At 42.0% G+C, this 23,001-nt stretch overlaps 1 protein-coding gene across 1 annotated transcript in view; it reads left to right on the forward strand.

The window, feature by feature from the left end:
* The window catches only part of SLC15A1 (solute carrier family 15 member 1), a 47,979-nt gene extending 25,179 nt beyond the window's left edge, over window positions 1–22,800 (forward strand). The window contains exons 10-23 of the mRNA XM_032864117.1: window positions 2,354–2,440; window positions 2,995–3,084; window positions 5,204–5,248; window positions 5,402–5,434; window positions 5,520–5,608; window positions 6,065–6,146; window positions 7,887–8,006; window positions 8,996–9,142; window positions 10,177–10,226; window positions 18,629–18,736; window positions 18,858–18,969; window positions 19,623–19,766; window positions 20,863–20,970; window positions 21,868–22,800. Of these exons, the coding sequence (XP_032720008.1) occupies window positions 2,354–2,440; window positions 2,995–3,084; window positions 5,204–5,248; window positions 5,402–5,434; window positions 5,520–5,608; window positions 6,065–6,146; window positions 7,887–8,006; window positions 8,996–9,142; window positions 10,177–10,226; window positions 18,629–18,736; window positions 18,858–18,969; window positions 19,623–19,766; window positions 20,863–20,970; window positions 21,868–22,059 (1,407 nt within the window). The 3' untranslated portion in view covers window positions 22,060–22,800. The remainder of the gene's footprint in view (window positions 1–2,353; window positions 2,441–2,994; window positions 3,085–5,203; window positions 5,249–5,401; window positions 5,435–5,519; window positions 5,609–6,064; window positions 6,147–7,886; window positions 8,007–8,995; window positions 9,143–10,176; window positions 10,227–18,628; window positions 18,737–18,857; window positions 18,970–19,622; window positions 19,767–20,862; window positions 20,971–21,867) is intronic.
* Window positions 22,801–23,001: the final 201 nt, after the last annotated feature.

Below are 23,001 nucleotides of genomic sequence, written 5' to 3' on the forward strand. Positions count from 1 at the left end.
AAATGAACACACTAAATGGGGGCACCTGGAGGGCTCAGTTGTTTAAGCATCTGCCTTTGGCTCAGGTCATGAACCCAGAGTCCTGGAATCGAGTCCTACATCGGGCTCCCTGCTCAGTGGGGAGTCTGCTTTTCCCTCTCCCCTGATGTGCTCTCTCTCTCTGGCAAATAAATCAATAAAATCTTTTAAAAATGAACAGATACACATATAAAGATTATCACTCTAATATTTATAACAGCAAAAATTCATAACACCAAATTCCTGGAAACAGAACAGTGCTGAACTCATAGTGCATCTGTCCATCTTACGTAGCCATCGGAAGCCTTGTTTTCAGACTGTTTGGTGACAGGAACATGCAGGATATGGTTTGTTCTGTATGCATCTATGTGGTATATGTCCATACGGGTATACTTAAAGGCAGAAAATAAATGTTGAGTGTAGGGAATCTTTCTAAAAAGGAGTCAAATAACTCTCCTCCCTATATAGTCTCCATTTTTTTAAAAAAGATTTTATTTATTCGACAGAGAGAGACACAGTGAGAGAGGGAACACAAGCAGGGGGAATGGGAGAGGGGGAAGCAGGCTTTCCGCTGAGCAGAGAGCCCGATTCGGGGCTCGATCCCAGGACCCTGGGAATCATAACCTGAGCCGAGACCTTGGGACTCATAACCTGAGCCAAAGGCAGACACTTAACGACTGAGCCACCCAGGCGCAGCTATAGTATCCATTTTTTAAATATATAGACCATTGTGGAATCGGGGGAAATGTATCACTTATCTATTTAAAAAAAACCCCACATGTGTGGATAGTCTTGGGTGAAAAGACAGGCTTAAAATAATTTTAGCCTTTTATTTGCCCTTTACTTGGCTTTATTGCATTAAATTATACATGTGTACGTTACGTTGTGAAATAAATGTGTCCTATCAAGGTCGGAAAACCTCTCTCCTCTTGTAGCTGTTCCTCCTGTACTTTCCCCTCACATGAGATCAATTCCCACTACAGATGTTTTTTTCTATGCTAAAAGCAGATCTTACCAATTCTCTCTCCAAGTCCTTCCTTAACAAGGACTTGACAACTTAAACAACGAAAGAACAAGAAGCTATTTAGAGTCGCAAGAATCGTACTTCCCAGTGTTCTCAAATCAGCCTGTCGCTTTGAAAGTCCCTGCACTGCGGTCACACGTGTGTCCCTAGCCACCTGGGGCATCGCTTTCTCTTGCTGCCTGTTTGGTGGACCTGCGTCCTCAGCCTGGTAGCCACCAGCCACAAGTGGCTGTCCCATGTTTGAAATGTGACAAGTGCAACCAGAAACTGAGTTTTAAGTTGCATTTCATTCAAATTAATCTAAGTTACGTAACTTCATATAAATTTATTTCTGGATAGTGGGTTCTCAGTCTTAAATTTTAAAACCGTTGCTCCACTTAGTGAGTGGAATTAAGTATCTTTGGAACAACTTAGGTATATAAATTGACATTTCAAGACATAAATTTTATGAAAAGTAAACCCAAATCTAACATTTCTGATAAAAATTGAGCATCCACATTGGGATGTTCCAAAAGTGTAAGATATACCTTGGATTTTGAAGACTTGAAATGAAAAAAAATGTAGAATTTCTCATTAATTTTAATATTTGGTAGGATTAATAATTGTTTCCATAATTATTTTATGATTGATTTACCATTACTATTAATTTATTACCTATTAAGGCCATATTTGGGGTTTATTGGGTTAAATAACTGAACATATTTAAAATTAATTTCACCTGTTTCCCTGTTACTTTTTTTACACTTCTATATATTTTTATTTTAATTATTTTAATTCTGGTACAGTTTTTTTAAGATTTTATTTATTTAAGAGAGTGAGAATGAGAGATTTTATTTATTTATTTACTTACTTATTTGGGAGTGATCTTAGAACCCTGAGATCATGACCTGAGCCAAAGGCAGATGCTTAACCGACTGAGCCACCCAGGTCCCTAATTCTCGTATGGTTGAGGCACTGTAGTATATCAGTTTCAGGTGTATCTGTGTATCTTTTTAATATAGCTACCAGAAAACTAAAATCACAAATGGCACACATGATATTTCCATGGAATGCTCCTCTCCAGAGGGCGTGGAGAGTAAAGTGGTAACAGTGTGACTTTGTTTACCCCACTCATAGTCTCATAGTTAGGAAGAGATTAGAAATAAATGCAGGTTATGCCTTTTTGTGTCATCGTTACACTAACATATACAATTTTATATCCGTCTTTTCTCGGGAACACAGTTTTCCCTGAAAGGCAGTTTCATTGAAATGCGTTTTCCTGGTAAAGAAGTTGGTTCTGTTTTGAAATTTGATTTCTCTTCCTTCTTTCAGTTTGCCCTCAAAAATAGGTTTAGGCACCGGAGTAAGGAGTTTCCCAAGAGGGAGCACTGGCTGGACTGGGCTCGAGAGAAATACGATGTAAGTGGTCAGTCCTGCCGTGGTGGCTCCGGGTCCCCCTCCAGAAGGCCAGCAGCCTGGGCGCGATTCCTGTGACTCAGGCCACATGCACAAAATAATCAGCTGTAGCCTTGTAAACTCGATTAGGGTTTTAAATAAGACTACGCAAGAGTGTTTTTTAATTTGGAGCAGAGCTTGATAAACAATGGGTAGAATTTCTCTGGAAACCATGTTATCTTTTCATAGTTTTTCATTTGGCATAATCTGTCATTAATTATACGTGACTGTGATCACACAACTAGTTTGAAAACAGAAGAGTCGGTGGAGGGTGGGGTTTTCATTTCTTGGAAGTACATTTAACTTCTAGTAAAATGCCTTCTAAGCATTTTTAAATAGCTGAGGAGTTTGGGGTTTTCTCAAAAAAAAAAAAAAATCTGGGGTAGGATTCCTTGGAACAACTAGTCACCTCCCAGCTTGGCTCTGGTTGCAAGTAGGTCCAGCCTAAGACAACGTCGCTGATCACCGTGAGCGACGCAGGTTATGGCTGATTTGTCCTTTCCCCACTTCATCAACAGGAGCGACTCATCTCTCAAATTAAGATGGTCACCAGGGTGATGTTCCTGTACATTCCGCTCCCAATGTTCTGGGCCCTGTTCGACCAGCAGGTAGTGTGACGTGGTGTTTCTGTACAAATATCTGTATTTAGCCGAGGTCCCGTGGGTGCTACCACGGACGGGGCAATAGCTAGTATTTACCTCCTAGAGACATTCTCTTCTGGTTTCTTTTTTATACTTCATTTATTTTTAGATCACACTGAGTTTCCTTTTTTTTTTTTTTAAGATTTATTTGAGAGAGACAGAGTGTGTATGTGCGTGTGCGCACGTGTGCCCGTGCAAGTAAGGGGAGGGTTAGAGGGCGAGAGAGAGCTCCAAGCAGACTACCTGCTGGGCATGGAGCCCAACCTGGGGCTCAGTCCCTCGACCCATGAGATCGTGCCCTGAGCCAAAATCATTAGTCAGATGCTCAACCAGCTGAGCCCCCCAGGCACCCCACACTGAATTTCTTTAAAACAAAACAAAACAAAAAATTCTAGATGGTTCTCTCCACATTTCCGTTGCAAAACAATGAAGAAAATTAGGTGTGTAAAGGAGACCTGGGTAAGATTTGATCAAGGTATGTACAACTCTTACCCATCAAACTAAGAATAAAGAATTAGTTTTTCTGAAACAGTATGCTCAGAGGATGTACAATATTGCCTTTTATGGGATCCATAGAATATTTAAGCTGAGAGGGGCTTGGTACCTCTCGTGCTAAAATGGAACGCGTAAGATAGCAGTGCTTTCCAGGATTGGAGATGATTGCCCAAGCCATTCTGACCAGAGCAAGGAACTGGAACCCAGCTCACCACCTTGTCGCCCTGCTCTTGCTCCAGCAGATGTAGAAATTTCTCAGATTTGGATTAAACAACTCAATGCATGGTACTCAGTAACCAAAGTTATAAGATATTATTTCTTCTAGAAACTGGAGCTTCAAAAAAATTTATAAGGTTTTATTGTGCAGGAAGGATTATTTTTTTAAAGATTATTTATTTATGAGAGAGAGAGAACGTGCATGAGCAGGGAGAGGGGCAGAGAGAGAGGGGGAAGCAGGCTTCCCACTGAGCAGGGGGCCAGACAGAGGGCTCCATCTCGGGCCCTGAGCCGAAGGCAGTCGCTTAATCAACTGAGCCACCCAGATGCCCCCAAGAAGGATTATTAGAAGGGCAAAACATCTCTTGGAAAAAATTTGAACAAACACACCAATCTCCTTATTGCAAGTATGGGATTTAGACCAGCATCTTACGCACAGGGAGGCAAATTTGCATGTCGAGTAAAAACCAGCTCTTGGAATCAGACCTGCACTAGAAATACACTCATCGCCTTTTAGTGGTGTGCCGAGGGGGGAGTCCATAACCCTCCTGGAAGGTTAATCACCTGTGACAAGGCTGTGGTGATCAAATGAGAGACTGTGGATAAAGCAATCCATGGCTGGCATCTGTTAAGAACTCAAGTATGGGGCGCCTGGGTGGCTCAGTGGGTAGATTCTTGATCTCAGTGTCCCGAATTCAAGCCCCACGTTGGGTGTAGAGATTACTTAAAAAAAAAAAAAGAATTCAAGCAGTGGCCTATTTCCTGACTTTCCATGATGCCTTTTAAATGGAGTTGACAGATTATGTTGAAACCCATATGTGTTCAGTCCTCCGTGGAAATAATCATGTGTATGTGAACAGTCCGGAGTCTCCTTTATACAAAAATAGGTTGAACGTAACTAGGCTGCCCAGGTTGAAATCCATCGCCCTCTGGAGGGATTTCCACTGAGGACAGCCTGGACTGTCAGAAATGGCCCTTAGGCAATAATGATGTTCTTGAAGCTGTGATGCCAGTGAACGGAGGCCTCCTCCACCTTGCAGGTGACGTCATGCTTTCCAGCAGGTCTCAGATGGACTTCTTTGTGTTTCCTAAGGATAGCTGCATCTCAGAGTAGTGCTTTGTAGGTTCTTCATTGGGGGCAGTGTGTGGGGGGTGGGCAACTAGATGTCATGTTACTTTCTGCAGCAGAAACACAAGGGGTTTGGTTTTACCCAGTGTTCCAGTGCAGCTGGAAGATAAACTTGATGTTGGAAAAAACATTTGAATCCCATAACACTCCAGACTTCATTCTGGATCTGGAAAAGACTCAACCTTGGCTTGTAAAATGTTTAAACCCCCGTCCCCAAATGATGCATTGAACGTATTCGTTTTTCAGGGCTCCAGGTGGACACTGCAAGCAACAGCCATGAATGGGAAAATTGTAAGTCCCGGGTATCAAGCTTCTCTACCTCCCCTGGTCACTGCTCCTTTGCTCCAATCCCTTCGCCCCCTTTCCCCGTCATGACGTTCTTCATCCCTCCCAGCTGATCCTCTGTGGGAGCCTCTCAGTAAGACTTGTCCCCCCTCTTTTTAGGGAGCTATTGAAATTCAGCCGGATCAGATGCAGGTAGGAAGAAAATACTTAAGTTGCCTTCTGAGTTCAAGTCACCTTTGAGACCACGGCTAACAGTTCATTTCCGCTCCCCCCACAGACCGTGAACGCCATCTTGATTGTCATCATGGTCCCCATCATGGATGCCGTGGTCTATCCTCTGATTGCAAAATGTGGCCTCAATTTCACGTAGGTGACTGGCAGGTTGGGGGTGGGGTGAGGAAAGAATGTGTCCCCTCCCACCACACCACCTAGATGATGGGGTTTTTAAAGAATTATACTTGAATTAGGGGCTGGTATGCTGATGTTTCTGGAAATTTGCCCTTAAACTGAAAGTTCTATTAATGGCAGCCAGAAAATCCTCTAATTAAAGTGTTTCATATATGTAGACAATGGACATGTTAATGTTCATCCCAAGTATCCCCTGAGCTACGGTTTCTAGAAATTAAATGTAAAAATGCAAATTAAAGGCTATATTACCTTTACCCCTCTTAGTCTTGATTATAAATAAGACAGCATGAGACAATTTCATTTGGTGTTTCCTAGGGAAGCTAGTTTTGTATAGGTGGGTGGTGGGAAAGGAGTGTCATCGTTCGCTCGCTGGTATGAGGCTGGCGGAGAGTCATTCTTCCCTGTGTCTCCCAGCTCCTTGAAGAAGATGACAGTTGGAATGTTCCTGGCTTCCATGGCTTTTGTAGTGGCGGCAATTGTGCAGGTGGAAATTGATGTAAGTTGCCCTCTGATTCCCCAGGGGACTTTCCTGCAGGTCGGGTGGGGCATTCAGAAGGCGTCTTTCTCCGGGACCGCAGGGAGGCCAGGGGCTAAGGCAGGGAGGTCCTGGAGCTAGGGACCATGTGGAGATGCCACAGGGGCAAAACGGTCCCTCCAGGCAGCGTGCACCATGGGTGTTCCGCACTGTGACAGGGCAGCCGGGAGGAGGGTCGGACGGGTGTGCTTTGGCAGGGGCAGGGGGATGGCAGTTACACGGGGAGTTTCTGTGGACACTGTTTTTGTAATGGGAGTTGGAGTTTGTTTCTTTCACAATCTGAACGCCTAGGAAGTCTGGGGAGAGGGTCATCCCTGTCAAACAGGCAGCCTTTTTAAATGTTTCAGCTGTCTTCGGGAAGATGCCTTTTGTATTCTCATGTTTCTAGTGATGTTAGTTCGTTCACACGCCGTGGTCTTCAGTCTGCCAGATCCGCAGTGGCACCAAACCAGCTCCTGGTGTCCTCAGTGTGAGAGCAGGCTAGAAGCGGGTGTTGTGTAGTGTGTGAGACAGGAGGTAGACGCTCTCCTCCTGCTTCTCCCATTCTCCTTTCTCTGTCTCCTACCCTCAGTCTCTGTGTGTGTCTCTCTCTGTTTCTGTCTCTCTCCCTCCTTCCTTCTAATTTTTCTTTTTAAATTTTTAGGTGTGATAACATATAGGGAACAAAAATTTACCATCTTACCCATGTCTCAGTGTACATTCAGTAGTGTTAAATGTGTTCACCTTATTGTGTGACTCATCTCCAGAAAACTTTTCATCTTGCCAAACAAAAACTCTGTGCCCATTGAAAAACAACGCCCCACTTCCCCTCCCCACCCCCCACCAGCCCGGCACTCACCATTCTACCTTCTGTCTGCATGAGTTTGTCTGCTGCTGGTACTTCCTGTAAGTGGATTTGTAGAGTGCCTGTCCCTTGTGATTGGCTGATTTCACGGAGCCTGATTTCCTCGAGGTTCATCCATGTCATAGCAGGTGTCAAAATCTCCTCCTTTTTTTTTTTTTTTTTTTTTTACAGTGGAATCAGTCTACTGTTGGATGGACAGCGTTTTGTTGGTCTGTCTGTTGATGGGCATTTGAGTTGTTTTCACGTGTTAGCTACCGTGTGTAGGGCTCCTGCTCATGTGGGTGTACTCGTTTGCTCCTGAACTTGGCTAGCTTTGTGCCAAATGCATTGTGAAACTAGGATAGACTTTAGAATGGAATAGGTTGCTTTAGGGACCCTGGGATTGGAGAGAGAGAGCACTGTGGGGAAAAGGCAGGAGCCCTGAACAAGTGTATGGAGGCAGGAGGCATAGATCACTTGCGAAAGGAGGTTTAGGGCACGGTCAGGCCGTGGCCGTGGCTTCCAGAGTTAGAGGGGACGACGCTGGCCTCCCAGGAGAGCAGATCTCCCATGCTACAGCAAGATACACACTCATTTGGGTTGTGTTTGCTCTGACCCTCAGATAGGAGGCTTCCTTTCCTGGCATCCTTCGGCCTGGAGGTGTTGGGACCAAGGGCAGCCTCTCTGTGATCACTTCCCTGTTCTGTGTGTTCCTCTGGGTGCCGTGAGGCGAGCGATGGGAGACCTCGAGGGGGTGTTTGATCTCTCTGCCGCGACAGCTTTCCACGGCTGGAGGGTGGGGGCGCTGGTGACGGGGCCAGGCTCATCTGCAGTCAGCACGGAAGACATCACTGCCCGCTTTCCCTTCTTTTGCTCAGAGAACTCTCCCAGTCTTCCCCAGGCCAAATGAAGTCCAAGTTAAACTGTTGAATGTAGGGAACAGTAACATCACGGCATCTTTTCCTGGAATGGAAGTAACACTTCCGCAGATGAGTCAAGTAAGTAGAAAGAAATGCGACTTTCTCTTTTCTCTTCGGACCTGAGTTATAATAGGCTTGGGAAACACTGATCTTCTTGATCTTTATGTAATTCCTACAAGTATGGAAGTGAACTGCCTTAGTATCTCGGTCTCTTTGGGCTTCGCACTAGACCAGTGTGCCTCAGACTTTAACGGGCATGTGAATCGCCTGGGGAATTTGTAAAATTTTGCATTTTTAACGTGCTCTCAGGGGAGGGGTGCCACGGTTGGTGTGTGGAGTCACACTTTAAATAGCAAGGCTCTGTCTGTGGTTCTCTACCATTTGGCCGCCTCAGGGACATCTGGCAATTTCTGGAGACAGTTTTCAGTGTCACAACGGAGATCCTGCTGCTATTGGCATTTCAGAAGGAGGAAACCAGGGAGGCTGGCGCACAGTTCCACAACCTAGACTTATCTGGTCCCAAATGCCAGCCCAGCCCAGGCTGGAAAGCCCTCATCTGGATGGTCACTGGTCTGAATTAGAGGTTTTTAACCTGAACTCCACGTTAGAATCACCTGAAGAGCTCTGAAAATTCCAGTAACCCAGGGGTTTGGATTTACCTGGTCTCCTTCCTGTTTAGCCACAGTGGAGAGCTGCTCCCTTGGAGTTTATGAAACTGATGATCTTATAGAAAAAAGAAAATGTGACTTCTGGTGCCTGGAGCAGCTCGGGACTGATTTCCTCCCAGGTTATTCTTTTATCCCTGATGCTGTTCTCTGCCCCATGGTAGAGATGATTTCCAGAACATGTATTTTCAGAAAAAGAAACAAAAAGTAAAGTGCTGTGCCAAAAGCCTAATTCTTGCATAACACGAGACAACGTCATGATGGAGTCCGTGGTGGGGGAGGGGCGGTGCTGAGACAAACCAACACCAGCTCCCACAAGGCATTTTTCGATGCGTGTGAACGTGAACCGAGGCAGAGCCAGACTCTGTGGTATTAACTGTGACTTCTTCTCTCCCAATGCAGACAAATGATTTCATGACTTTTGCTGGAGACAAACTGACAAGTATAAACATTTCATTTCCTGGTTCACTAGTCAATGTGGTGACTTATAACTTTGAGCAGGGCCATCGGCACACCCTTCTAGTGAGGGCCCCCAATAATTTCCAAGTGGTAAGTCGTTGGACACCTACAGCTGATTCTTTACTGTGTGTGATGTCGGTGACAGAGCCTTTCAGTTGTGTGCATTGCTTTAGCCCAGGTGGTATTGTGAGAGTTAGTCCTCAAGTTCTTCCTTCTTTGAAGATACAAGTCATTTGACTTCGAAGAAAACATTGGTGGGTGGGAAGGGTTAATATTCATTTAAAAATTAATTTAAAAATTTAAAAAGAACTTTTGTCGGGGAGGTGCCTGGGTGGCTCAGTCAATTAAAGTGTCCGACTCTTGATTCTAGCTCAGGTCGTGATCTCAGGGTTGTGAGATTGAGCCCCGCATCAGACTCCATGCTGGGTGTGGAGCCTGCTTAAGATTCTTCCTATGCCTGGCCCCCACACCCTCCCTCCAAAAAAAAGAATCTGGGGGCACAGTGGAGGGTGTGTGTGAGAACATGCAAGTCACACAAAGTACATAGGTGCATTCTTAGCAACTTCTTGAGATAAAATTTTACATACATCTTAAATTATATTGGTTAAAAAATCACACTGGGTAATTGGAAAATTAAAACAGTCTCTGAAAAGAATTTAGTGAAAATATCAGGCAAAAGCAATAAAAATATGTATGAGATATTTCATGACAAAATATCAGCATCTAGATGGGCCATGGAGCATATTAGGAAACCATGGAAGTAGAGTTGAACTGAGTGGAGGAGTGGAAGGTGTTCTGTGAGGTGACCTTCTGTGACCTTCTAGAAAACTGCCATATGGAATTAAGACTTCTTGGTCGTGTATTTTATTAGGGAGCTCTTGAGTGATTTGTTCTCAATTCTTGGATAGTCATGTTCTGTGGAAGCACTAGAAAGCAAACATCAAAAATTGTAGAGACTCATTTCACCTCCAGGAGAATGGGGACTGAAGGACGGAGCTTTGCAAATGTTATCATACGCCCTTAGCTCCTAGGATAAATGTCAACATCACTCTCCTTCTCAAGCGCTGAAATGGTCATCTAAATTTATTCTAATGGATTAGATTTGAAAATGCTTTCTTTCTCAGGTAAAGGATGGCCTTAACCAGAAGCCAGAAAAAGGAGAAAATGGCATCAGGTATGTACTTTTCTTTAAAACTCAAGTCTTATCAGCTTCTTATGGAAGTAATGCCTTCCCATAGTAAAGTCCCACTGCAACAAGGCTGTAAAATGAGAGTATAGGAATTTACCCCAACAATGTAAGGCGGTTCAACATTCTTAAAAATATCAATCGATATCATCTATCATCTTAATAAATTAAAGAGACAAATCCGTATCATCATTTCCATGGATGCAGGAAAAACATTTGATAAAATTCAGTGTCCATTCATGATTTAAAAAGAGACCTCAGCAAACTAGTAATTGAAGGGAACTTCCTGACTCTGAAAAAGGATGTCTAAAAAACCCAAGCTACCATTATAATGAATGAAGAAAGTCTCAATGCTCTTCCCATAAGATTGTCCACACCCTCCACTCCTTTTCAGCATCCTTCTGGGCACCAGTGCAATGAGACTGGAAAAAGAAATAAAGCATTTTAACTGGAAGGAAAGAAATAAAAACTATTCCTACTTACAGATGACATAAGGACCTGCACAGGTCCCAAAGACTCTACCAAAAAAGTTCATAGACTCAATAAGTGAGTTTAGATATGAGTGTAGAAATGTTACAAAATATAAGATCAACAACAAAAATCATATTTCTATGTGCCAGCAATGAATTATTGGAAACTGAAAAGTTAAAACTATACAATAGCTCCCCAAAAAGACAAACTAGTAGGTACAAAGCTAATAAAAACATATATGAGATTTGAGAACTAAAACTACAAAAGGCTTATGGAAGAAATTGATGACGAGTGAAATCAATGGAGAGATATGCTGGCTTCGTTGATTAGAAGGCTTAATACAGTGACAATGTCAGTTCTCCCCAGATGGACCCATAGGGTTAGTGCAATTATTATCAAAATCATAGTGTTATTTTTCTATGATTTTTTCCAGTTTTACTGAGGTATAAATGACAAAATCAATTATATTTGAAGTGGACAATATGATTCAATGTATGTATCCACTGTGAAATATTTACCAGAGTCAAACTAACACAATCACCTTATAGTGAACTTGTGTGTGTGTGTGTGTGATAAGAATGCTTAAGACCTAAAAAAAAAAAAAAGGAATGCTTAAGATCTAACTGCTTAGCACATTTGAAGTATACAATGTAGTATGACGTACAGTCACCACGTTGTACATTAGAACATACTCATCATGGAACTAAATTTGTACCTTTCCCACAACGTTTCCCTGCTTCCCACCCCTCGGGTCCTGGCAATCACCAGTCTACTCTTTTTTTCTATGACTCCAACTGTTTTTTAGAATCCGTATGTACGCGATACCATGCAGTATTTGTCTTTGTCCGGCTCGTTTTCACTTACTGTTTCTAGGTTCATCTATGTTGTCACAATGGCAAGGTTGCCTTCTTTTTAGTGCCTGAGTAATGTGTCCTTTTAATATATACATATAGATATGTAGACGTAGGTGAATTCGATTTCATTCAAACTGAAAACATTTATTCTGCAAATCTCACTGTTAAGAGAATGAAAAAGGTAAGCTACATGCTGGTATAAAGTATTTACAAATCACATATCTGACTAAGTCTCTGCATCCAGAATATATAAAATACTCTCGAAACATAATAGTAAGGAAATAACCCAGTTTAAAAAGAGCAAAAGATTTAGACATTTCACCAAAGATATACAGATGACAAAGAAGCACATGAAAACAGGCTTGACATTGTTGGCCATTAAAAAATATAAATTAAAACCACAGTGAGTTGCATGACATACCTATTAGATGGATTTAATAATTTTTTTTAAACTGACAATACCAAATGCTGTGGAGGAGACAGGGCAACCAGAACTCCCATGCTCTAGCTAACGGGTGTGCAAAATGGTATAGCCACTCTGAAAAACAGTGAGGCAGTTTCTTATAAAGTTAAGGGTATACTTACCACACAACCCAGCTAGCCAGTTCTCAGGTATTTATCCTAGAGAAATGCAAACTTATGTCAACATAAGAACCTAAACATAAATGTTCATAGAAATTCTATTCGTCATTGCCAAAGATTGGAAGTCACCCAATGACCTTGAGTGGGTGATGGATCAACAGACAATTGACTATAGACTATACTACATCCATACAACAGAAGAGTCCTTAGGAAAGAGGAACTAGTGATACAGGCAATATAAATTCATTTCAAACGTATTGTGCCATGAAAGAAGCCTGTCTCAAAACTTACATAGCTACTGTGTAATTCCGTTTATGTGACATTCTGGAAATGGCCCCCCCACCGACAAAAGATAAGAATGTGGGAACAGATCAGTGGTTGCCTTGGGTTAGGAGAGGAGGAGAGGTTTGGCTGTGGGTCTGCATGAGGTAGATGCAGGGGCCGATGGAACTGGTCCATATCTTGGCAGTGATGGTGCTTCTCTGAATCCAGACATGTGTTCAAATTCATAGAACTGTACACCAAAAAGCCAATTGACTGTAAATATGCTTTTTAACAAAGATTTTATTTATTTATGTGAGAGAGAGCATGAGGGGGGTAGGGTTAGAGGGAGAAGTAGACTCCCTGCTGAGCAAGAAGCCCGATGCAGGGCTCGATCCCGATCTTGGGACTCTGGGATCAGGACTTGAGCTGAAGGCAGACACTTCACCAACTGAACCACTCAGGCAAACCTGAAAATACACTTTTTAAGTAAGATTAGAAAATCTGAATAAATTGGGGGAGAAACGAGGATAGGGCTCCTATTGGCCTCAACTCTTACAGCCAATCTCTGTTTCCCTGTGACAATCATTAACAATTTCAGATTTCAGCTTTTACCAGTTACCAGTAAAACATGAACTAGTGGAGGGAAAGTATGATTAGGAGGATGAATATTAACTTACTAATGGAAATTGTGAAGAAATGGAATTAACTTTTCATCTCTCTTTACCTCTGGCTTGTTTCACATTGTTAACATTTGTAATGTTTATCTTTGTGTGTTCTCCATGTGCTACGTCAATTCTACAAATGATTAATAAATAGGATTTACAAGTTGAATATCAAAATATTAGTCACAATGCACTAAAAGCCTGAAAGGGAAGGAAATGTAACTTTATATCCTTGAAAATATATCCTTAAATGGAAATGTTCTGAATGTCAAGGTTAATTGGAATAGCCTATTACATACCCTGAATTGTTCCATGGTTCTACATCTTTAAACCAAGGTTTTCTTGCACAGCTTTTGGGTTTTCCTGTGACTCACTTGGCCTCTTGTTGACAAAAGCATATGAGCCTTTACCTCCTGGGTGATCCAGAGAATGGACCCAGGGAATTCACCTTCCTCTTTGAGAACCAACTCTTCAGCATGCCCTTTGATGTAACGAGGGCATTTTGCTCTGTAGTCCTGTGATGCCACTGTCCTCACAGAATTTTTACCATTTGTCCAGGTTAGTGTCTTTCTTTCGTGAATTCTGGGTCACCTTTCTTGTTTGGCTGCAAACTTGTGCTCGGATATCTGACCGAGAAAATCTGTGAGGCAATTTGCAAGTCCTTGCTTGCCCAAAAATGCTTTTCTGTTCTCCTGCTTAGTCATAGGTTGGCCGCCATTTTCTTCCCAGAGTCCTGAAGGCTTGTCTCTATTGGCATCCAAAACCCAATTGTGCTCAAACACACACACACACACACACCATCTGCCACTCTCTGTAGTTGATTTAATTTCCCCCTCACCAAGCTTTGGGGATCTTCTTTCTCCTTGATGTTCTCACATATCTCTGTAGTAAAACTACATGTGAATAGTAGCCAGCACTATGTTCTTTTGATTTTTGGTTCCTTCTCATTTTCTTTGTTCTCTTCTGTATGAGTTTGCTAAGGCTGCCATCACAAGGTACCACAGGCTGGAAGGCTTAAACAACAGAAAATTATTTCCTCATGATTCTGGAGGCTTGAAGTCCAACATCAAGGCATTGGCTAGATTAGTTTTGTCTGAGGCTTCTCCCCTTGCCTTAGAGAGAGTTGCCTTCTTTGTCTTTACATGGTCTTTCTTCTGTGTGTCTGTGTCCTGATCATCTCTTCTTCTAAGAACACAAGTGATCTTGGATCCCTCATGACTTCATATTACCTCTTGAAAGGCCCTGCCTCCAGGGGCTCCTGGGTGGCTCAGTCAGTTAAAGCATCTGCCTTTGGCTCAGGTTATGATCTTGGGATCCTGACATCAAGCCCCACGTCAGGCCCTGTGCTCAGTGCAAAGTCTGCTTTTCCCTCTCCCTCTGCCCCTCCCCTGACTCACACATGCATGCACACACATTCTCTCTCTCAAATAAATAAAATTTTTGAAAAAGGAATAAAGACCCTACCTCCAAATAGAGTCACATTCTGAGGTCCTAAGGGTTAGAATTTCAACATATGAATTGGGGGAGGGGTGGAGATACAATTCAGCCCATAACATCTTCTTTGTGTCTTCTGGATTGTTCTTCTGTCCTGCACACATGCATATACGTACAGCTGTCCTAGCAGACCTGGAAGGAAATCCTCTGATGCTGGTCATCTGGCCCTTTCCTAATCTTTGCATCTGAGTCTCTGAGCTGGAAGTACCTCTGGGTTGTCCTCCGTGGCCCAGAACCATCATTTTGATTTCTTCAGAAATGTCTCCAAAACTTTGGAAACTTCGAACAGTCTAAATTTTGGTACCCTTTCTTGTTCTCGTGCTATGCTAAAGCTTCATTCTTCTTTAAAATTTTCTTTGTTGAGATCTTGGGAAAGGACACATCAGATCAGCAACATTTTACCCCACCAACCCACTCATGTAGTAAAAGATAAGCCAGAAACTTTTTTCTTTTAATTGGCATCATCATATCTTCCGTGGATCAAAGACTGATTATTTCAGCAATGTCCAAGAGACAATCCATAAAATAGGGAAGTTCTGAAAAACCAATGTCAGAAACTAACTGATAAATAGAACAACTTTGAGAAAGTCAGGAGGTTGGATTTTGGAATAATATATGAATTAAAGAAAGAGTAGAGAGAATTTTAAACAAAGTGGAATCGTTTTAATTATGTGGTATCACTAAGTTGCAAGACTTCCGTGGACTACCTTCAACAGGGTCCTTTAAGTAAAGCGACAGGGGCGTCTGGGTGGCTCAGTTGGTTAAGTATCAAACTCTTGATTTCAGCTCAGGTCATGATATCAGAGACATAAGATCAAGGCCTGCACTGTGCTGCACGTTGAGCATGGAACCTACTAAAGTTTCTCTCTCCCCACTCTCCGTTTGCCCCTCCCTCCAATTACACATGCTTGCTCACTCTCTCTCTCTCAAAAAAAAAAAAATGACAATACTGGGGTCAAAATTGGTTGAGAATTTGATTTTGATCTTTCTCATGAATTTTTTAACATTACATATTGCTATATATGATTATATTTACAAACAATGTTCTTGAGTATGTTTTTAAACTTAATATATTATGGTCCTGTGTGTGTTCTACAATATTATATATTATAAAGTATAGTATAAAATATTTTAATACTTATCCATATTTCTATAAGTATCCCTTATCCACTCACACAAACCACTATATAATATTCCATTGCATGTACATACCACAATTTATTTACCCATTGTTCAAGGAAATTTAGGTTGCTTCCATTTTTCCAAACAGTAATCCAATTCCCATTCATATATGGTTTTTTTTTTTTTTTGTCCCCATGTACAAAGTTTCTCTAGAGAGGTGGCCTTTAAAGCTTTTATCATGGGGTGCCTAGGTGGCTCAGTTAGTTGAACAATTGCTTTCGGCTCAGATCATGATCACAGAGTCCTGGGCTCGAGTCCCGCATTAGGCTCCCAGCTCCATGAGGAGTCTGCTTCTGCCTCGGACCTTCTCCCCCTCATGCCCTCTCTCACTTTCTCTCTCTCAAATAAATAAACTAAAAAATCTTTATAAAGCTTTTACCACATCCAATAAAAATATTTAAGCATACACCTATAATGCATGAACATGGTATCTGTTAAAAATTACATATAATTATTATACCAAATTAATTTGAGCATTATAAGTAACTTAAAAATATGTTAAGAGAATGAGGAAAAATTTTTAAATTTTACAAGTATTTTTATTCATTGGTGGTACAAAAATCATTAATGTAGATGACGTGATTATATATGCTTCATTAATTTCTAAAAAGCTCAATTTCAGGTTTAGAAAAATCTAGGCATAGGCTTGGTTTTAAGTTCAGTTCATTTCAAGACTTGGTTTCCATGACTGTCATACTGAAAAAGATCCTTCAAGGAGGGAGTATGGTCATAAGTAGATTAAAGAGAAATCTTCATTTAAAGGTAGTTGTGGGTTTATTAAAATCATTTTGGTACTGAGACAACCAGATACCCACATGCAGAAGACTGATGTCAGACCCTACCTGAGACCACACACAAAAAGGTACGCAGTAGATCATAAACCCAATATAGCTAAAACAACAAAATTTATAAAGGAAAAATAACAATAAATCTTTGTGACCTGGGGTTAGACAGCAGTTTCTTGGATACGAAGCCAAAAAAAAATAGTCACTTGGGCTTTGTCACATGGAGAGCTTTCGTGCTACAAGTGATACCATCATAACAATGAAAAAACAGCTCACAGAATGAGAGAAAATATTTGCAATCATATAATTGATAAGAGATTCTGAATACAGAAAGAACTCTTCCAGCTCAAAAGTAAAAAGACAAATAACCCAATATTTTAAATGGGCAAAGCAAAGAAACAAAGAGATGTTTCTCAGGCGCCTGGATGGCTCAGTGTGTTAAGCATCTGCCTTCAGCTCAGGTCATGATCTCAGGGTCCTGGGATCAAGCCCCGCATTGGGCTCGCTGCTCAGCAGGGAGTCTGCTTCTCCATTTCCTGCTCCCCCCTTCTTGTGCTCTCTCTCTGTGTCAAATAAATGAATAAAATCTGTAAAAAAAAAAAAGAGAGAGAGAGAGAGAGAGATTTCTCCAAAGAAAACACAGAAAAAGTCAAAAAGTCTAGGAAAGATGCACAACATCATTAATTATTGGGGAAATGAGAATCAAAACCACATTGAGGTACCACTTCACACTCACCAGGCTCTAACCAAAAACCAAAACAAAAGCAACCAAAAAAACTGGTAATAACTTGAATCCTAAGTTCAAGGATTTCAAGTGTGGTGGGGATGTGGGCAAATCAGAAGACTTCTACACTGCTGGTGGGAATATAGAATGATAAAATGATGCAGACAATTCGAAAAACTGTTCCTCAAAACGTTAAACAGAGAGGTACCCTACGAGCCAGCCATTTCACTTGGAGATGTCCACCTGACTACGCGACTCCTGCTGGCCTGGGTCAGGAGTCCGTTCTCGGTGAGGCACCTGTCACACTACACCAGGTCAAATGCCCAGGGACTTTAGGGCCTGAGCTTAATTCAGAGAAATGTTGTCCCAGTACCTAGAATTTGACCAATATTACTTGTCGCCGCAAAGCCGATGAAATGTGGCCACGTTTTAGTAATGTACAAGTTAAATTGTTGTCTGCAGTCCTTGGGTGTACAATCTTATGACTGCCCATCCTTTAAATTGGATAATCTGCTGAAAGCTTTCCCTCAGCTGTCCAGGAAAAATCCACTAGTCGCATTGGGGGCAGCACCCTTCTGGCTGGTGTGCCATAAGAGCGTCAGGGTCTCCTATAGCCTGGAACACTAAAGGAAGGGATCCAATCTTCTGTCCACACTGTCGCCATCTTTATGGTCCTTTGAAGGCAAGCCACTTAGGCATAGAGGATTTTGCAGCCCCTGGAAGCCTTGAGACCCAGCACCAAGGCTGTGGGTGCTACACTCCCATCTGAGCTCTAGCAGAGCACTGGTCACCATCGCTCCAGGTCCTGCAGACACAGAACTCCCTCTCGGAGGTGAGCTCCCCAAAAGTGTCTCTGGTTGCCAGACCGACTCTTTTCTTCCTCTCCACTCTTTGGGGCCTTGCCCTGCTCAGGCTCCTAGAGGTAAAGGACAGAAAATGGCCTTCCATCCCCAACCCCCAGAAAGAAGCCCGGACGGAGACTGTTCGGGTACTAAGCAACTTCTACTTCAATCCTTTAGTTCTAAAGCTTCTGAGCAAGGAACACAAAGCGTTGCCTTCTTGAACACAAACCAGTTCCTGTTTCCATCCAGGCTAATATCCCAACATACCATTGAACTAGCTCCTAGTTACCAGGAGCTCAGAACAGGTCCAGCAGAAGACTGTGGTCAGCTCTTGTGGGTGTGTTCTCATGAGTGTGTGAACAATGACAAACCTGGGGTAGCTTCCTTCTGCCTTTATAAGTCTAGAACTCTTCCATAAACATCTTAAGTCCTTTCCAAAAGAGATCACAGTCCAAGTTCAGGGACATATACTGTGACCTAAATAAAGTACCCCTTGGTCCAGTCACAAGACGGATGGTTTTCTGTTTCAGATTTATAAACAATTTTGATGAGAGCTTCAACATCACCATGGACGACAAGGTTTATGTGAATGTCACCAGTCACGATGCCAGCGAGTATCAGTTTTTTCCTTCGGGCATGTAAGTACCTCACTGGACACTGTGCTCCCAAGTTCAAGGATTTCAAGTATTTTTCCTTAAACACTACATTGAAGCTGTTAATACCAGGAAAGTTAACCTATATAATTCTTTCTTTCCACAGAAAACACTTTACAATAAGCTCAACCCAACAGATTCCGCAACAGTGTAAAAGAAATTTCCAATCATCCAACCTTGAATTTGGTAGTGCGTTCACCTATGTCATTGGAAGGACGGTCAGTGAGTCATTCTGTTGAATCAGAAGTTCTACTCAAACATTTAGGACCTGGTCATGACTGAAATGGAGGAACATTAGCATCTGTGTTTTAAATGGGCTTCGAATTCATTCAGTTGGCCACTAGTTCTTTAACTTACTGCTGACTTCAGTGTGCTGTTATTTTTAGAATAAAAATAAACAGACGACTGAGGCTGACTAAAAGCCCACGTTGACCAGCATCTGATGCCTCTTCCTAGACTATTTACATGGACTTACAAACTTGAGTTCAAAGAGATGGCAATGTTTTAAACAAACCCTGACTTCCACTCTACTCTCTGATTTAAGAGAAAAACGCTAGTGAACAGATTTTCAAAACCAAGGCCATTTCATCATGAGGACAAAAGGCACTGTTGCATATTTAAAAAGGGTATAAGCGCTCGTATTGCATAGAGCGCTGGGTGTGGTGCATAAACAGTGAATGTTGGAAAACTGAAAAAGATAAAATTAAGATGTTAAATAAATAAATAGATAAATAAATTAAAAGTGTATTTATTTGACAAATTGTATGACATGGTTCTAGAAGTCCAAGCTCCATTTGCCTGTTTGAGCAATTTTTATTCTAGAAGCAATTTTCCATTTTAATATCTTCTCTCTTCTGCCTTATTGGTTTAGGATACTGGCTGCCCTGAACTGCACATCTTTGAGGATATTTCGCCCAACACAGTTAACATGGCTCTGCAGATCCCACAGTATTTCCTCCTCACCTGCGGCGAGGTGGTTTTCTCTGTCACGGGACTGGAGTTCTCATATTCTCAGGTCTCTTGGTCATTGTTTCTACCACCCTTCCCCTACCCCCACCCCTGTTGGGACCTAACTTCAATAAGCAATATATTTATAGTTTAAAAGATTCTGGGGGGAGGAGGGAAGGTTCTAGAAAGCATTATGGTATCTTCCATCAAACAAGGTGTTTGAGATCCCCCAAGTCATGTTTTTATCAAGTAATAATATGATTCTGTTTAACTTCTTGGGTGCATGTATCATATGACTCTGCATTCCCACATCCTATACTGGAGATTTACAGCCCTGAAGGGGGAAAGCTGTATTAATGATCGTGACCAGGGCCACGATAGGCAGCAGAGTCTATGTTCTGAAACAACTAAATGATATCAACTGTTCATTATGGTGTTCATTTCTGGGTTGTGTCCTCATAATCGTTAAGGCTCAGGTGAGATTTCTTCATAGCTACCAGTAAACATGCTGGTTAAAGACTAGCTTTTAAAAGTTAAAAGATGTTGCTTTCAACTGTTCAAGATGAGACTCATGAGGTAAATTCTGCTGATTAGAAGCTAGTTTCTCAACAATTTCATCAAAATACAGTTAAGGTCATTGTGACCCTACAACACCTAGCACCTTTAAGTCTTGCGGTAAAGATCATAAATATGAGTTGGACAGTCCCTTTCTCTGATGACCTCACAATCGAATAAAATTACATATCATAGGTGACAAGAGGGGTGTCATGACGTGACAGGGAAGCTCACAGCAGAGCAAGCTCCTGGCCCAGAGAGTAGCCTCCATTTAGGGGAAAGAGAACGGGATGGATGGCTCTGCTTGGAAACTCTTCTGTAGACATAGAATTGATTCATCTATAGATTTGCCCATTTAACTCAGGACAACAACGTTGTGAGGATGTGGAGAGTGGGAAACAAGGAATTCTTGTATGTTCGTACATGAGTGTTTGGGGTGTCTTGTTATCCAAGTGATAAGCCTTTTTATATGTGAGCTCACATATTAATGCGAAACCCACTTTCGATGCGCATTTTTAGGGCGGACTGCCCAACTGAATGCATCGGTAAGTTGTATGCTCCAGCTGTGCCGTTGCCATCTAGAGACTGACTGTGTGTTGTTTCCCCAGGCCCCCTCCAACATGAAGTCAGTGCTTCAAGCAGGATGGCTGTTGACGGTGGCTGTGGGCAACATAATTGTGCTTATCGTAGCGGGAGCAGGCCAGTTCAGTGAACAGGTACGGGGTGGGGAAAGAGACTGTGTGTGTCTGTGGTCATCACGACGACTCTCCCTCACCACCTCTGTATACACATGGTCATCTAAGCTAATGGTTGAATAAAACCAGCCAGAGAGGGTGATGACCAAATGCATTTTTGGCCAAATGTGTGCCAATTCTTTGTATTTCTACTTGGTTGTGTACAGTTAGATATACCAAGATTTGCCTTAACATACCTATAACCTAATGTGGTTTACTATCAAAGGAAAGATCTTTCCTAGCTTCTGTGAATATTGCATAATGGCCCCAAGCCAGACATGTTTTCCAGAAAGTTTCATGTTACCTAAAGTTAGAGCCCTTCTGAGGGTAGTTGTAATTTTTCCAGCTAACATAAAATGAGAGCGTCTCTGAAACTGAAACCTTCTCCTTTAGCATTTCAGTATTTGTCTTGTAAGGGGGTCGTCCCTTACCCTACCAGTTTGTTCACTTCACCCTCCAAGTCCCATCAGAGCACGCACCCCTGCTGTGAGCTCGTAATGTGGGGGTCTTAACTTAGAACACTTCTCTGAATGTTATTTTTTGCTCAAGAGTACTGTATGCTGTTCTGTTGGTCCCCATCCTTCTAGAGGACAGCTCTGTCCCTTAACATGGGTTTTTCAGAAATTTTCTCTCATCCTCCCAGAGTCTTGGTTTCTGCCCTCCCATGCGGTTCCAAAAAAATGTCATCTTTGTACTTGGGCATTCAAGAAAAGCCGGCCAGTCTGTATCTATGGTAGTCACCTACCAATTCTCCATCACAGTTCAATTACAGAGCACCTCCTACCTAGACATAGCAAGAAAATGTACTCCCAAAGCACACTGTACCATAACCTGTGTTGTTTTTGTTTTTTTCTTGCTCCAACTCTAATTCCTTCCAAGTGGGCTGAGTACATTCTATTCGCATCATTGCTCCTGGTGGTCTGCGTGATATTTGCCGTCATGGCCCGGTTCTATACTTACGTCAATCCAGCGGAGATTGAAGCCCAGGTTGATAATGAGGATGAGAAAAAGAACGTGGAGAAGATGAATATATATTCCACGATACCTCCCGTCTCACAGACTCAGATGTGAATGTCAGGAAGCAAGTGGAGGATGGACTGGGTCCAGAACATGCCCTGACTTCTGTCCCCTGGTGGCAGGACACTCTGATGGGGAAGACTTTGGAATTGTGAACCAAGAAAGCTCTTTTCCAAGCAGCCAGCAATGAACCTAAACCTCAGGAAGAAGTCTTTTTCTTTGAAGAAAAGTCATATTTAAAGCATGTACGCATACACACACACATACACACTCATTTCTACAATGGCAAATCCATACCCTGCCTTTAACTCCTTTTCTACCACATAAATGAAGTTGTTTTGGACTAACTAGTCATTTTCTGAAAGAGTGGCAAAGTTGTATATTGTTTGCATTCTAACTCTCTTTGGAAACACTGTTAAGTGAGGCAGGAGCCGGTGTGAAAAGTGAATTTACATGCTTTAGAATGGCATGTGATAAGCACCAGCTAGTATTAATGGATAACTTTACCTTTTGTTGTTGTTGTTTTTTTTTTCCATGCCCTACCTCTTCTTAAATTTTGTGTGACTCAAAAGACCACTCAGGTAAATGGCCAGTAATGATTTTTTGGAGTTTCAAGGATGAAATACATTCCTGTTCTTACGAATAGGAGTCTGTAAGTTTTGGGGGTAGGATAAGAAATCTGTGTCCCGATTCTAAAAGTTGTGTGCACTCAATAAAATGGCATCAGAAGTTGGAAAACAGTATGAACAAAAGCAATGTCCACATACAATAAATTCCAGGAACGTGAAATATCAAGGTTTGTTTCTTTCTGGTCCTCTTTTTTCCCTGGGGAAATAGATACCCAAGATTCTCTTCAATTACTTAGAGTTTTGTATGTGCATATGTTTGTCCCACCTTAAAGTGTTTTTCTCAATACAACCATTTTTTCTGCTCAAAAAAAATTCCTTTTTAAAAAAACATTTATTTCTTTTGCGGGGGGGGCACACATGGAGCGGC

The sequence above is a fragment of the Lontra canadensis genome, unplaced genomic scaffold, assembly GCF_010015895.1.
Source record: "Lontra canadensis isolate GAN:19392208 unplaced genomic scaffold, GSC_riverotter_1.0 scaffold26, whole genome shotgun sequence".
Taxonomy (NCBI): domain Eukaryota; kingdom Metazoa; phylum Chordata; class Mammalia; order Carnivora; family Mustelidae; genus Lontra; species Lontra canadensis.